The 16,310-nt window shown below is 41.5% G+C and overlaps 1 protein-coding gene across 2 annotated transcripts; it reads right to left on the reverse strand.

The window, feature by feature from the left end:
* Positions 1–616: 616 nt before the first annotated feature.
* Positions 617–6,171, reverse strand: LOC138223330 (1-phosphatidylinositol phosphodiesterase-like). Of its 2 annotated transcripts, XR_011181759.1 has the most exons (4): positions 5,810–6,171; positions 2,435–2,486; positions 2,068–2,171; positions 1,695–1,892 (listed from the first exon to the last, which is right to left on the reverse strand). XR_011181759.1 is itself a non-coding variant. In XM_069179578.1 (3 exons), exon 3 carries the CDS (start codon positions 1,864–1,866, stop codon positions 1,033–1,035), a length of 834 nt encoding a protein of 277 aa, XP_069035679.1. In that variant the 5' UTR covers positions 1,867–1,892; positions 2,068–2,171; positions 5,810–6,111; the 3' UTR covers positions 617–1,032. The 2 variants fall into 2 exon arrangements, 1 of the variants encoding a protein (XP_069035679.1); XM_069179578.1 differs by lacking the exon at positions 2,435–2,486 and having other exon boundaries at positions 617–1,892; positions 5,810–6,111.
* Positions 6,172–16,310: the final 10,139 nt, after the last annotated feature.

Below are 16,310 nucleotides of genomic sequence, written 5' to 3' on the forward strand. Positions count from 1 at the left end.
GCAGAGTGATATGGCTGCTGGCCATTCAATTTACAGTTTACTTTTCAATTTGGATGAACACGTGATTAAACCTTCTTCAGGTGTGTGGGAAAGAGAGGGCAATAACAGGCCAACAGGAGAGAACAGGAAGAACAGTGGTCAGAGCAGGTGAGAAAGAGTCTCCTGGGGAAAAGGTATGAAAAGATGTAATTGGTAAATAAATGTAGAGGCTCCATAAAGAAATAAGTCTATCACTGAGAGATGAGGGAAGATGAGATCCAATGTCAAGGGTGATCTTGGGTCTTGATACATCTCCTGAAATTCCAAGGATGCAGCCTAAGAGGTTAGAGCAATGATTTTAACTCATCTGGCCATGACTACATTGACACTTCTTCTGGATAAATACATGTACGCTTAACAGACCAGCGGCAAGGAGCTAATTATTGTCAGTGTATGTAATTATGATGCATGTAATTACCATTCATACAGCATTGTCACAAACAATGATAACACCTAGTTTAGTAATTATACACCTTGCATATGCAAGAATCAAGACACCTGCTTAATGCTTTCTTTTTCAGTATGATCACCACAATCACGAATCAAGAACACACAATAAAGTGAAGTGACAAAGATGAATGTAACAGCTGTCTTTAATCTTTAATTGCAAAAACAACACCTATAAAATGGCTCTAACAAACACAAAGTACATACAGAAGGAACGGTCAATTTTGTATGAACACCACTGTTTCAGAATAAAAGATATATTTTCTTCAGATGCAATCTTGCTATTGTTAGGTAATGCCAATACTAAGAACACTTAATAAGAACCATTATTAAGTAGTTATTGGGTGCGTTTTTACTTTATCAATGTTAACATAGCCAGAACAAAATCAGACAGCTGTTAAGAGTTCAACTCAGATTTACAAGCCTTTACTTCAGTATTGCAGCATTTTCAACTGTATTGTCTATAAATCTAGAGCAAAGCATAAAACCAAACAGGGGTATCAGACAGCAGTGATCCCTCTATCATGCATTTCTTGGTTCCAGTAGTTATTTATTGCTTTGAATTATCTTGTGGACAAGTATTGAAGCTGGGAAGTCCATGACTATGATTCCCCAACGAATTGTTTGGTCTCCAAAGCCATTCAAGTAGTAGTAGAGCTCAGGATTGACTCTATCAGCAACTGCATTAGGGTATGCCCCACCACTCGACCCTGAAGCAAAGGTCAGAAAGATCTGGGAGCGATGGCCATACCTTGCCTTTTCTAGGTGGTCCTTCACTCCTGACCACTTCTGTGGGGTGTGAAAAATTGTTGGAACATGGTAATCATCTGCAATATCTAATGACCAATAGTTAATGCCAACAGAAGCACAGGGATAGTTTTGTATAATTACTATCTTTCCCCGTGCTTCACCAAGGGTTGGGACTTGGTTTTTCACCCAGAAATGTGATTCGCCATACGCCTCAATTTTGTTTTTCAGAGTTTCGTCAAAAGAGCGAGTGCAGCATGTTTCATCGTGGTCTTCTTTTATGCGCATGAGAATCACTTCTCCTGTGTTTTCTTTCAGGAACGCAATGGTGTCTCGAAACACATCCCCCAGAACCGCTTGCTGATAAACTACATCATGGTGGATGGTGAGATTGTTTTCAATATGTCTACATCGAATGTCAACAAATCGTATGCCAGCCTTATATTGCTGAGAGAGAGGCCATCTCTGACATTCAACCAAGGCGCCTCCATAGAAAGCCATGGTGTTATGTGTCCCAGGAATTGAGAGCTCAGCCACAGACTTGCTGTCAGAGATGTCAGCCATCCAATTGGGCCACAGGGCATCAGGAGTACTATCCCAGTCACATACGGGTGTTCCCTGTTCATTTCCCATCTTTACAAGCTCAATAGGTGCATGAACTGAAAGTAGAAAGAAAACATGGACATAATTATACACCTGTAGAAGGCTCCATGGCCGAAATGTTGTGTTTTCTCTCTTCTCTTTTCAGCCTGGAATAAACCTATTACTAGTTCCTTTGCATTATTATACAATGACCAAATTGTTGTTGTTGTTTTTTTGTTTATCGTGGCTGACCTGATGGGCAGACAGAAAGAAGTCTCTTCTTCTCCTCAGAAAGACGTCTCCAATTTCTGGAACTTTGGTCTGTAGGGAATTGGATCTCACTCACAGGGCTTCACCTGCAGTGGATGAGAGAGTTATGACCAGCCCTACTGATAGGCTACTTACGTAAGTAGGTAGGTCCCCTTTTCAGGCCATTACGGCCCATGGGGAATGGGGGGCAAGGGCCACCATTTTTCTTGACTATCTGACACTGGAGGTAGAGGTGATGTGGTCAACATCACGCTCCTGCTGGCCTATTACCCCCAGAAGGATTAACCCCTCATTTGAGTGGACCTGGGAGCTGTCTGGAAGGAATTAAAGCCGCATGGCTTGCCCCTACCTGGGACTGAACCCGCCCATGCTGTCAGAACTACCACGGCTCCAGACTTAGTCTGTAGGCACATAAAAAAAGAGGCTAAAAGGAACCCGAATGACTTTCAAAGAAAGGGTGCTTTGTGTGCTGTGAGTTGCATTGGAGCCGATACAACAGAACTAAACTGCTTTGAACTAACATGAAAGGGTTTTCTTTTCTCAGTAAATTTGTGTAAGTTTCCATGCAGTCATATCAAGGAACTTCAGGGACATTTGCTTCTTTGGAAAATGAAATGTAGTGGTTTTTAGTTTAGCCCCTCCCAACAGAGTGATGCCTTGAGGGTCCAGTGGTGGAATTCTCACCTGCCATGTAGGAGGTCTGAGTTCAATTCACAGCCAATGTGCAAGATGTATTTTTAACAAATAGCCCTTGGGGATAATTGAGACTCTTTTCTTAATAATAAAATACATTAACATGTATACTGTATTGACATCTTATTCATTATATATATATATATCATGGTATATTAAATATGAAATTAATAATAATATACATAACAGTAATTACCTGCATAGAGTTACTGTAGAACATCTGACACCATGTTTCCTCAGCCAGATACAAAATTGTTTATTTATAGTCTGTTGTGAATGTGATGTGTTTTCATCAGGTTTACATACGCATTAAATAATTGGTTTTGTTTTAATGCTTAAGTAACAATGTAGCTTAAAAATATGTAAGACATATTATGCCATGAATATATAAAAAAGTGATTTATTAAAAAAACGTGAATCTTAGCATATCCCTACCTCCCATCAATATGTTGCTAAGGTGTGTTTATCGTGTAAATCCACACAGAAACCTGTCATCCTAATTGCCCATTTCAGCAGCTGTCAGCAGTGGCACAGCCAGGATTTTATATTTGGGGTAGCAGGGAAACCAGCATAAAACTGTAACCGCAGGGCTGTAGCAGGCAAAAAAAAAGAATGCTGGGAGTGTCTGTATTCGACAAAGCAACTTGGCCGCCAGACAAGAATTGGCATATCGATCTTTGACTCACGTGTCCCTTTTAAATGAATTTCTGAAAAGCAGGTCAATCAATAACATCCTGTACAGTGAACACATGGCCTGTTGTTGAGATACACCACCTTTTGTTCATTTGGAGTTGACTAAAGATGATCAAATGCAGCGGGTCGCACTATACTAAGCTAAGTGCATGACATATTTCATTGAAAATGTCCGCAACTACAACTGTTTGTATGCAAAATAGTTTTGGAAAGTGACCCCTTTCTAAACAGCAAGGGTTTATGCTGCTTACTGGGCTGGACACATATGTATCTGATGAAGCCTGCTGTGTACAAGAGGAGTATGTAGGAGTTTAGGAGAAGAAAAGTCACCTGTAGGAGATGAAATGTCATATTTTTGGAGAAAAAAGTCCTTCACATGTTTTACCCAGGCTATGTTAATTTAGTCACCAGTTTAAGATTTAGTCATGGTCTTAGTCAGGTCGCCTAAAACATCTAAACATCACTTTCTATTCACCTACTTTTAATTTAGTCTAGTTGACTAGATATGGAATATAATTAGCCTTCCCTTAGTAAGTAATTAGAAATTACTAATTCATAAAGCATAGTAATTAGTCTTTTGCTCTTATTTTGACTTTAAAATAATAGGAGTCTATTAAGAATACTATAGTATAAATGATAGTATAAAGTCTAACAATGTAACTTTAAACATGTAAGACAGATTATGTCATGAATAATTAAAAATGACTGGATTTATTACAAAATCCTGAACATTAATGATCTTATCATTATTATTTATATTTATTTTATATTTAGCCCCTCCCCCAAACATTAACTGGATTTCTTTACTCTCTACTACAGTATTTACATTTGGTAAACAAGCATTGCTGTTTCCATTTGCTGCAATCTTTTGCAACAGCAACAGCAAGTGTTTAATTTTCCTTTGGAATCACAATGAGAGCAAGTGTTCATGTTAGAACCAGCATGTCAAAACATTTTGCTAAATAACTACTGCACGTGACTAAATTAAAGAATTTTATGCAGAAAATGTATATGAGGGAGGTGGAATACTATTGTGTACCTTATTTTAAGGTGCCACAACCAACTATATAAATACTGTATATTTATATTAATAAAATTAATATTAATAATGTTCAGAATCATCATACTTTTGTTTTTTCTTTTTTAGCTACCTAAATGTTCCCTTAGTTATATCATTCTATATTAATATCCCATATTAAATAAATGTAAAAAAGTAGCACAACAGATTAAATTAAGCATTAGATGAAATTGATCAACTCTCTGGGCAGTACAGCGCACTTATAGCTAGCTGAAGTAATACGTTTTGACTCACATTTGGAACAGCTGCATCTGTTCATAGCTGGCATTTAATTAAACTGCATAATTGGAATATTTCTAACCAGGATCCAAGTTACCTGGTGTCTGCCTACTGTTAAGAAAATATTGACACTTTAATTCATTACTCAAAAAAGAACGAAAAAAGCTAGACCTTCAAGGCACCGACTTTAAGATTTCTGGTCCACGCAGCTGGCATAATGATTATATATCGACTACAGCTGGAGCTAAACATTGTATAGGATTCAACATACAGTACATCCTTTCAACATCATAGTGTTGGACTTCCAAAGTGTTTTTAATCACCTAATCACCATGTTTTCTCTGGCTTCTACAACTCTAGTACTGAGGTAGGATGTTGTATGTAGCCCATAGACATTTTATTCTGTGATTATTTACCTCAGTATCATGTTAGACACACCATCACCAGCAGACAAGCTACCAGTCCTTTGTATAAGCCACACGACCACTATTTTCTTTACCAAGCTAAAGCCATGCCTCTGTTTTGGGAATCGTTATAGTCATTTTTAAGAACCATATAAGCTACAGTACTTGTGATTTTCATTTCAAAATGTGTTGTAATACTTTTCCCATGGACACCTGCTATTGGCAAAACATGATGTTTTACACAGACTGCTCCTGTCAAAGGACTGTTTTAGCCCATTATCTCCAAATGTGGTACAGTAGGTGATTCTTAATACACTGATGTTTAGATGTAACAAAATGTAGTTCCTATATATCTTTTTAGCCACCTAAGTGCCTGTATTGATTGATCAATTCAATCTACTTGAATTTTTCAGGTTTTATAAACAGCCGGACCCTGAGATACTACAGGTTGAAATAGTCCATTAATGCAACACTGGGCTATTTCCTCCTTGGCAAAGCATAAGCATGCTATAATTTATTCTTCTTCATTACATGATTAACAAGTTCAGTCTTTTTATTCTTTTCCCAAAACTGTCTAGAACTGGATGGTTCCCCCTAACTAGTGAATTAAAAAAACGGATTGTTAGATATAACAGACCTCTCTTCAGCTGTAGACTGTTACGCTGCAGCTGCTGTCAGATAGAGCGGCAGTGTGATGATCAGCTGAGGTCCAAGCGCAGATCTCAGATCAGGGTGCTGCTTCGGGTTTTTCCAGAGTGGCAGAGAGTGGCTGTGAGGGTGTTAAAGCAGAGAGATGGTGCAGCCAGATAGAGAGATGAAGATTGCTCCAATAGCAGATAGTGCCTGTAAACTGCTGCTCCTCCTCTTCGGGGGGGTTGGTGCTCAGTGTGCCCTCACAGCTGCAGCTCATCTTCGATAAGCGCAGCTGTGATTCCAGAGGCAAGGCGTCTCCCTCGCTCCAGGGCTCTTTTTAGGATGATCTGGTAACTTTGGGGGCCTCAGACATCCACTGAACTATACCCTACGGGTCTTCTTGTATGGACCTGACTTGCTGAATGAGCAAATGATTGGAATATACAGTAATTATACAAGAATCTACTGTATATGGTTTTCCATCATACTCCTGTGAGGTACTTATTTCTGCAAAGTTTGTTAGAGCCAAAAACAGGAGGATTTTCCCTCATTTCTTTCCAGAAATGGCTGGATGACATTTATACCACGTAAAAAACATCAGCAGAAGTGTTCTGGGTTCTAGAAGAATCTGGGTTTCGCTGGACACTGGACACTATGAGAAATTCATCCCGAACTTCAGCACATCTGACAGTAAATCGAGAACTAGCGTATCCAAAATCTTCAAAGACATTGCCAAAGTCAACAGGGTGGCCTTCTTCAGAATAAACAGTGAAGCAGGGGACACCAGCCGAGACGGAGTGGAAATGCATTTAAACCTGAAAACCTGAAAACAAAAGGCACTTTTTCAGCCAAGTGACCCTGTCACAGTTGTCACATTTGTCACATTTGTACCATGTTTCATTGTCCAAAAAAATAAATCATTATTCTAGAAAAGTATTTCAGGATTTTAAAGAAAAGCTCTGCATTAAGAATGGCAGATGTTTGATAATAAGGAAAAGAGTTGCTACTGTTGCATAATCACGAATTGCACCCACAGCCTTATCTATACCCCAGCTGGGCTTCACAGGGTTTGCAGACTTTCCCTTGAAGCAAACTGCTTGCTGACATTGACACAGAAACCATGACAGGTTTACCAGAACTTATTGCAAGCAATGTTTGTTTCTTAACTGTGGTTTAAAAGATCCAAAGATCTGTTTACAGAGCCTTGTCAAAATATTCTCCCTTGTGAAGTTCCCACATTTTCTTTCTGTTGGAGCTTGTAATCATGACAGTTTTCAATAGGACATAGGACATACAGTAATCTATACAAGATGGCTGACAGCTGCTGACAGTATTTAAAACATAAGGAAGATTAGAGGCCTGTTAATTGCATTGTTTTGGCACAAGCCAGAAAAACCACCAGCACGATTAAACCAGCCAAGAAAAGTGTTGGCTACATTATATTATCACATTGCAGTCCATCAGTTAAGCCCAAATAACTTTATAGAGCTTTGCCCAGGAAGAATGGACAAAATTATACATCCATTGTACAAAGCTAGAAGCCGTGCTCCCAAAAGTACAGATCCATGCCATCAGTAAATTTTTATTAATAATAATTACTTACACTTATATAGCGCTTTTCTGGACACTCCACTCAAAGGACTTTACAGGTAATGGGGACTCCCCTCCACCACCACCAGTGTGCAGCCCCACCTGGATGATACGACGGCAGCCATAGTGCGCCAGAATGTTCACCACACATCAGCTCTCAGTGGGGAGGAGACTAGAGTGATGAAGCCAATTCAGAGATGATTATTGGTAAAGGCCAGGGGGCAATTTGGCCAGGACCCAGGGTTTCACTTTGTATTACTATATGGCTATATGTTTTCCTCCTTTGTCAGACATATGAAAAATTAATGCATTTAAAAACATCTTGATCCCTCTAATATTTAACCTCCTTTGATTTGTATAATTTGTCTGAATATTGTTTTTGAAATAACCCAACAGTGTGTGCAGTCCGTTTCTTTCTGCATACCATCTAAATTAATTTGTATTTTTTAAGTTTTGAAATTTAATTCTAAAATTAGACTTTACGTTTTTACTGACCCTCAGTACTGAAGGACCACTTGAGTGTGAACAGAGTAAGGAATCCTGTAGCAAGAACATTGCAAACAAGATATAGCAAAAAGAATTAAACCTGCTTCAGACAGGGGGTGCATATTATTGTTAGCACCCTGCTCACTAGCAGTACCAACACTCAAGACTTACATGTATTGAAATTGTTTATTAGTCATGGCGACTTTGCTTAACCTGCCCGTCTCCTGGCCACAGTGTGAAGAGAATGGGCAGAACGGAGGAAGAATGTAGAAGACCTATACAGGACAGGGAAGGGGCTGAGTTTCTAGCCCTGTCGCAAGCACAGCCTTCGCCTCCTCAGAGCACGCACATCCTCTCTCAGTGGCGTTGGCCGACTCTCTTGGGCTCCACCTGAATTGTCCCCTGCTGAGCCCTTCTCGTTCCCCTCTCAGGCTACGTCTGGGAGCTGAGACGAGACCAGAGGACAGGTCAGAAGCGGGACCCGTTCTCATGAGATGTCTGCGTCAGCCTGTCCTAATGGCACCTGGGCCTCTGGTTCCGTCCGCATCCGGGAGCTTCCTTGGAGTGATGTCTTCTGGGAAACTGTGCCGACAGCGCATGCCTGACCTGCCCCATGAGGTCGAATCGTGGAAGGATCTTGAGTCCGCCTGGAGCCCTCTGACTGGAGTTTCCTGTCAGACCCCTCTGCTCAGAGAAGCCTACTGGCCAGAGCACAGCAGGGGACTTTGGTGGCTCATCCCTGTCTTGCACCTGGTTTTTCCTGCAGATCCCTTTCCTGTGCTTCAGTCTGCCTGCACCGTGGACAACACCAGCAGGCTGGCCGTAGGGATCCGCTCCACAGCCATGAGAGCGACACCGCAGTGGCCGAGGCCCAGGTGGACAGCTTCGCCGCTGCACTAGGCCAGCTCTTTTTTCCACAGAGTCCTGTCCTTGGACTCTCATGCCTTAGCCTTTGTTTTTTCTTGTTGACCGGACGGGGCTAGCCGAGCTCCACCAGCCAGTATTTAATAATAATAATAAACTTTATTTTTTATAGCGCCTTTAAAGGTGCCTTCTCATAGCGCTTTACAGAATGACAACAACAATAAATAAGAAGAATACACATGATAAAACACAATTTCAACACACAGTGGAGACCGTGGATGGTGGTACTAAGAAGAGCAGAGGGGTGAAGAATGGAACAGTTAAGTAAAGGCTTTTCTGAAGAAGAGGGTTTTGAGTCTGGATTTGAATGAGTTAAGAGAGGGTGACTCTCTGATATCCTTGGGGAGAGAGTTCCAGAGCTTGGGGGCATAACAGGAGAAGGCCCATACAATGTAGACGGGCTTGGGGGACAGTAAGGAGAGCAGAATTAGAAGAGTGAAGGTTGCAAGGTGGGGAGTAGGGTGATAATAGTTCAGACAGGTACTGAGGTGCCAAGCCATGCAGAGCCTTGTAGGTGAGCATGAGGATTTTAAAGTCCACACGGAATTTGACAGGAAGCCAGTTTAAGGACTCCAGGATGGGAGAAATGTGATCATTTGCACTAGACCTGGTCAGGATTCTGGCTGCTGAATTTTGGACATACTGCAGTTTGTTCAAAGTAGATTTAGATACCTCAGCGAGTAGAGCATTACGGTTGTCAATTCGAGAGAACACAAATGTGTTGATCAGCTTTTCAGCCACAGTTAGTAATAGTATAGGGCGTAGTCTAGCGATATTTCTGAGGTGAAAAAAAGATGTTTTAACAATATGCTGCACATGTGGGTCGAATGTTAAGCCAGAATCGAATATCACTCCCAGGTTTTTCAATTTAGATTGAAGCTCAAGTACAGAACCATCTATAGATAAGGTTACAGGACTGGCTTTACAAAGTTGATGGGGCATGCCAACAAGCATGACTTCAGTTAAGATGAAGGAAATTTTGAGTCATCCAAATTTTTATGTCAGAGATGCAATTAGATAGAATAGAGACAGCCACATCAGTGTCAGGTTGGGTATGGATGTATATTTGAGTATCGTCAGCGTAGAAATGATAGCTGAGGCCATGTGATCTTAAAGGCTGACCAAGTGGGAACATGTAAATGCTGAAGAGCACCAGAGAGACAAAGTGACAGCGATCAGTGAGGTAAGATTTGAATCATTTGAGAGCAGTGTCAGAAACTCCAAACACTGTCTCAAGACGAGAAAGTAAGATTTCATGGTCAACAGTGTCAAAAGCAGCACTGAGATCAAGAAGGATGAGTATAGAAAGAGAACCAGAATCAGAAGCTACTAGAAGATCGTTGGTGACTTTGACCAGGGCAGTTTCTGTGCTGTGAAGTTGACAGAAGCCAGATTGGAGGGGTTCGAAAAGGTTGTTTGTCATGAGGTGGTTATGTAACTGAAGTGTGATAGCACATTCTAGAATTGTAGAGAGAAAGGGTCAGTTGGAGATGGGACGAAAATTGGTAAGGCTGTTGAGAGCCATGTTAGGCTTTTTTGGCACGGGGGTAATGGCAGCAGTTTTGAGGACCGTTGGTACAACACTAGTGCTCATGGATTCATGTATAATATTAGGATAATAGGATAATGGGACAGAGAGAAGAGAAACAGGACTGAAATTAAGTGGCGGGAATGGGATCTAAAATAGATGTGGTGGGTTTCATGCGTTTAACTAGTTATTGAGGGATGCTGAGTCAAGAAGAGAGAAGCTGGAGAGAAGGGAACCAGAAAAGTTGGATGAGGAGGGAGGAGGTATGGAAATGATATGCGTAGTGGAGAGAATGTGATGCCGGATATTGTCGATCTTAGAACTAAAGAAATCTAAGAATGTGTTGCAGAGTTGTGATGAGGCAGGCAGTGTGGTGGGGCAGTTTGGCTTGAGCAGTCTGTTGATGGTGGAGAAAAGATGTCTGGGGTTGTTATGGTGATTTTCAATGTTGTGAGAGAAGAAGGTTGATCTAGCAGACTCTATCATATCCTTATATTCAGACAAGTAATCTCTCCAAGCCTGATAATGTACTCTGGATAATTCTGGATAATTTAGTCCAGAAAGACGCCACCTATGCTCAAGTTTGCGGGAGGCTGCCTTCACAGATCGCAGATGGTCGGTGTACCAGGGAGCAGAGCGAGAAAAAGAGGTGTTTCGAGTTTTTAGAGAAGCAAAGATGTCAAGGTAGATAAAATAGTGCTATTGAGCAAATGTATTTTGTCCTCTTGAGGGTCAGAGGAAGAGAAACAAGATAAGGAGGACAGAACAGAATACGTGAATCTAGGCTGATCAAACGATCGCCAGTTGTGAAAACTTGTGGAGCATGAGGGGGAAGTATTAGAAACAGAATAGCTATGTGGTCAGAGAGGGAATAGAAGTGAGAAACAAAAGAGTCATTTGTAATGATTAAATCAAGGTTGTGTCCTTTGTTATGTGTTGGACTACGAACAGGCTGGGTTAGATGAAAGCATCCCAACAGAGCAAGAAACGCCTTACCTAAACCTGGAAGACCTTGAGTCAATGTGTATATTAAAGTCCACAAAAATAAGTACCTCTTAAACCTGAGGCATAAAAATGAAAGTAAATCAGGAAACTCACCTCAAAAGGCTGTATTAGGTTTGGGTGGTCTTTAAACCGTGGCAATGATGGGAGAGTGGGGAACAGAGACATTTAAAACAAGACACTCAAAAGAAGAGAGTAAATAATGATTGTAAATAACAATGATGCCCCCGCCTCTGCCTGAGAGACGAGGGAGGTCAAACAACCCGTACCCCGGAGGGGCTAGCTGGTTGAACAGGAGACCATCATTCTGTCTGTGCCAGGTTTCGGTTAAGCACAGAAATTCAACATGTTCTTTCTGTAATAAAGTCACATGTCACGATTGCAGTCCCTCCCCCTGAAGGGTGCTCCGGTTCTTTCACTTCTGACCTGATTTTGTGCACCTGCCCCTTGTTCTAGCCTTCTCCCAGCCCCCCTTAAAAGCCAGACGCTGCCGTTAATCCGGGCTCTGCTCTGGTTTCTGCACCAGGCGAGTCTGGGACCTGGAAGCCCCTGGTTATGGTTTTAGGTTTCTGTTCCTGTTCCCGTTCCCCCTGCTGGTTCCGACCCGGTTCCCGTTTTTAATCATCTGTGTAGGATGGACCGCCTGGCTTTGGACTTTCGCCTCCTTTTGGATTCTCCTGGATCGTTTGCCTCGGCCACACCTCCCCCGAACACCAGCACACCAAGGACACGCCCCCTGTTTTCATCCCCGTATCCTGCATGACTTTCCCCCCGTGTTTTCTTCACTTTTCCCTGGATCATGTCGTCCGCATAGGGTCCGGATAGAACTGTTCGTTACATCACACAAGAGAGGAGCCTTATGTTTCACAAAGCAGGTGTTTAGTAGTGCTGATCTGGCCAGTCTCTGGGATCTGGGGGGAAGCGGAGTGGGTTCTAGGCAGGGTAGAGGTAGTATATTTTTGAGGTCGGCGCCGATGATGATCTTGCAGCCTTGCACCGAGAGGCAGGGATAAGAGGCTCCGCAGGTGGACGAAGGAAAGAAATAGAAAGAAATAATCATACATGTTTTTTTTCAAGGAAATAATTCAGTTTCAGTTGCAGCGAGGAGTACCTCAGAAGCATATTCGTGGAATCTGTGACAATCTTTGACAAAAAAACGGGAAGGAGATTCGGAATCAAGGCAGTAGCAGGTGGTTAAAAGTCCGCAGTTGAGCACTTTCATTGGTGAGTAGGCGGCAGTAGAAGCAGCAGTCACAGTTTGAAGCCTATATCGTGTAAACATACAGCAATGGCAAACTTTGGTGAATTCAATGTACATGCACTATGCACATTTTTACAGTTCAGAGGCATGGCATTTTAATTACTTTGGATGAGATCGTATACCATAATTTCAAATAAGCAATACCCAAAATAGACAATAATTTAAACAAATCAAGGCTTGTTTCTTGTTTCAGTTTGGAATATGTTTACTGTTTGCACTTTCATTGACTACATGTCGCTTCACACACCTCTTCTTTCCTCTGTTCCCATCTCAAACCCTTTTCAATGTTTGTGGGTTTCATGGAACACACAGTCTAGGTTTGTTGGACTTTCCTCATGTTCCTGCAGCTAACTGCCCATCCACAGGAAGAGTACTTGGGTGCTCTCAGTCCTGCCTTGTTTCCTGTGCTTTTGAGCTGCAGTCTCAAGCCTCACTGGGACAGGTGCGTTTCTTACAAAGGATGGATCCTCAGAATCGCTAAATATCACGAACGAAACTGCAGGGGTTTCTGGCCCACCCTGACATGTCAGGTTTTAAGACCTGATGTGCCACTTCAATGTCATGCCAATAGTAAAACATGAACAAACATGTCCCAGTGCACACAGTCATCCCTGCTTTATTAGTTCACCACGAATACAATATTTTCAATTCACTTCATTCACAATGAGTAAGATTCCAGGAATTCAAAGTTATTAAAAGTTAGTGCCTAAATTTGACGGAGCTGCATTCATTTTTTTCTATTATGTCACCTTCATCTCCATCTTCAGCTCAGGTTTTGCATTTGCACCAACACTCACAGCAACAGACACTGCTAGCATGCAGTATATAGTATATACAGTATATGCACTTACATATATATGGACTAAGTTCTCTAACCACTAAGGCACAACAGACTGAAAGACATAGTGGTTGAGACTGTAATAGAATTTTAGTGGTTTTGTTCACTTTTCTTCATTTTCTTTGTTCAGCATACACTGCAAACGTATCCAACCTCTTCTAATAATCTCATGTTAACACATTCCATGTAAATTATATTTTATTTTTTCAAACAGGAATGATTAGTCTGGACACTGCTTTAGGTGATGGAGGTGGAGTTTTTAGCAATAAACAGTCATTGTATACAGTAAGTTAGATATCTTGAAAACAAGTGCAGGGATTTCTGGTGCAGTGACATGTCTCTGATGGGCCATTTCAATACGATACCAAAGGGAAACGCAAAAATACGTTTTCCCCCAACCCTCACCTAATCTTCCTTTATCAGTTCATCCATCCATTTTCTAATGGCTTTATCCAATACAGGGTTGTGGGGGAGCAAACACACAGATATACACTTTACATATACACCAATTTTCCCAAAAGCTTATTATCCTAGCAGTATAAATGTAGGACTGTGGGAGGAAAACAGAGTATCCGAAGGAAACCCTCACAAACACAAGGAGAACATGTATGTTGACAGCACCCCAGGTAAGGACCTGACCCCAGGGATTCACCACAGCGAGGCAGCAATGCACAACTTTGCACCACTGTACCAGCCAGATCATTTAGCAGAATTCTCTTGGTTTAATTTGATTTTTTCTTTTTTGGGGGAGTCAGCAGTTGGGTCCATATAATGTCACATTCATGAATTACAAGTAAATTCTATTTTCATGAGTTTTTGTCCAGACTGGAATGATTAGGTTGTAGACTGTTATGTGTGATGGATATTGGTTCTTCTGCCAAAAAGTTACAGTAAATGTAGCTATTGTATGTAGTCAGTGTTCACCACACTCAGTCATTACATCTTTGAAACCCCTTTGGGAACAATTACTACTGTCAGCTTTGCATGATAGGAATTTTTTATTCATCACCTGACAAATCTGCTCCTCTGACAGGTTTCTGGCCATAACTAATGGGCTGCAATATTCAATCAAGTCAGGCTCATTCACTCTGTTCTTGTCAGATTACTGTGGCTTTGGCCTTCGTTCTCCTGAAGACTGAAAACAGTCAAAACAAAACCACAAAGGAAGGAGAGAAGACTTGAACACAGTTGGTGTGCTGTGACCTGCTGTTATCACAACCACAAAGAGATTTGCTCTTTCACAGCACTGCCTCAATCATATTTCACAACCTCTTTTCTCCACCACAGCAAAGAACAGGAAATCATTGTTAAGAAATGGCTTATACGAGACATTGAAAGTATGGTGTCGAAATCCTGAATTAGAAACAGTCTGCTGTCTTCTGGAAGCCGAGGCACCAAACACTACTATTTCATACTGGGCAGAAGCTGGAGAGACATCCAGAGCTGGTTGCACATATAGCATCTCATAGCCAGGCAGCCCACTACATTGTTATTGTGTCTTCACCTGCCTTTGCACCTGCAAGACTCTGTGCTCCTCGAGGTGACCATCTGAAATCCATGTCACAAGTGTTATTTTTTATTCTGGGGTAGAGAAATTACGATGACGTGCATATACTGTGAGATATCAAGATGACAATAAAACACGTGTGAGAATCAGAAAAGGAGCCAGAGGTATTTGCAAGTGTAGTGTTATCAGGTCCATTCCAAACAGACACTAGGAGTTAACATAAGTCAAAGGCAAAGATAAATATGAGTCATGAAATCCCAGATGTGAAGAAAAAATACAGGCAAAAATTCAAAACACATGCGGTTGACTTATGTTTTAAAGTAACATAAGAGGAATGTAGTCCTCTGCACAAGAAAAACAAGAGACAGGCTTATGGAGGGTAAAGGCTTCACAAGCCCAAAGTATAAACTCTCTGTAACCCCGTCTCACATGCTGTCACAAAAACATCCACTGTTAAAATGCAAAAGATAAATCAGTATAGGAAAGGGGAACAGAGACTCCAAAGCCAACCAATTAACATAACTTAACATCACTTTATTAGCCCTATACAATGTCTTGTATTTGGAATTTGTCTTCTCGCATACCCCACCTTGCTCTCCATGAAACACACAGACAGGGAGAGAGCCTGGGGTCAGAGCGCAGGGTCAGCCATTGTACAGCGCCCCTGGAGCAGCTGGGGTGAAGGGCCTTGCTCAGGGGCCCAACAGAGTAGGATTCCTCTGCCATCCACGAGATTTGAACCGGCAACTGTCCAGCCACAAGCACAGATTCTGAGCCACAGAGCCACCGCTCTGTGGCCCATTGATTTATACCCCACACATTTCTCTAGCAGCCATCTAGATTCTCTCTGTTGTTTAGTGTTTCATTAACATTTGTTATTCTTTTTATCAACTTTGTGTGAATCCTCAAGGCACATTTCAGTTTGACAGCTGGCAGAGAAAGAGAACAGTGATCAGCAGTCACTGGGGAAGACTCGCTGTCCCACACAGAGCAGGGGGAAACACACGGATTAATCTCTTTTGGGGTTTTTTTCTGCTCCATTCAAGGAAGACTTCAAAAATGTATACAACAGCTACCATCTTTTCCAAACCTTTTTTAGCTTTAGTTGATAGTTCCATTCTAACTGCAGATAAAGGCACTTGCAATAAAATATTCCAGTGCAGAAGATCATCTGGCATCTCAACAATAAGTCAAGACGCTCCACCCAGGAATTTCAAAATATTCCAATTTACATTTCTGCACTTTATTCCAATCTGGAGCCACGAAAGCTTTAAATCCCAACAACACCAGAGAATGTCATGCTAAAACTTAAATTCCTTTCTGAACGTCTTCCATTTGGATTCACTCGTTCAGTAAATTTAACGTCAGC

The sequence above is a fragment of the Lepisosteus oculatus genome, chromosome 16 (genome assembly GCF_040954835.1).
Source record: "Lepisosteus oculatus isolate fLepOcu1 chromosome 16, fLepOcu1.hap2, whole genome shotgun sequence".
In the NCBI taxonomy this organism is placed as follows: domain Eukaryota; kingdom Metazoa; phylum Chordata; class Actinopteri; order Semionotiformes; family Lepisosteidae; genus Lepisosteus; species Lepisosteus oculatus.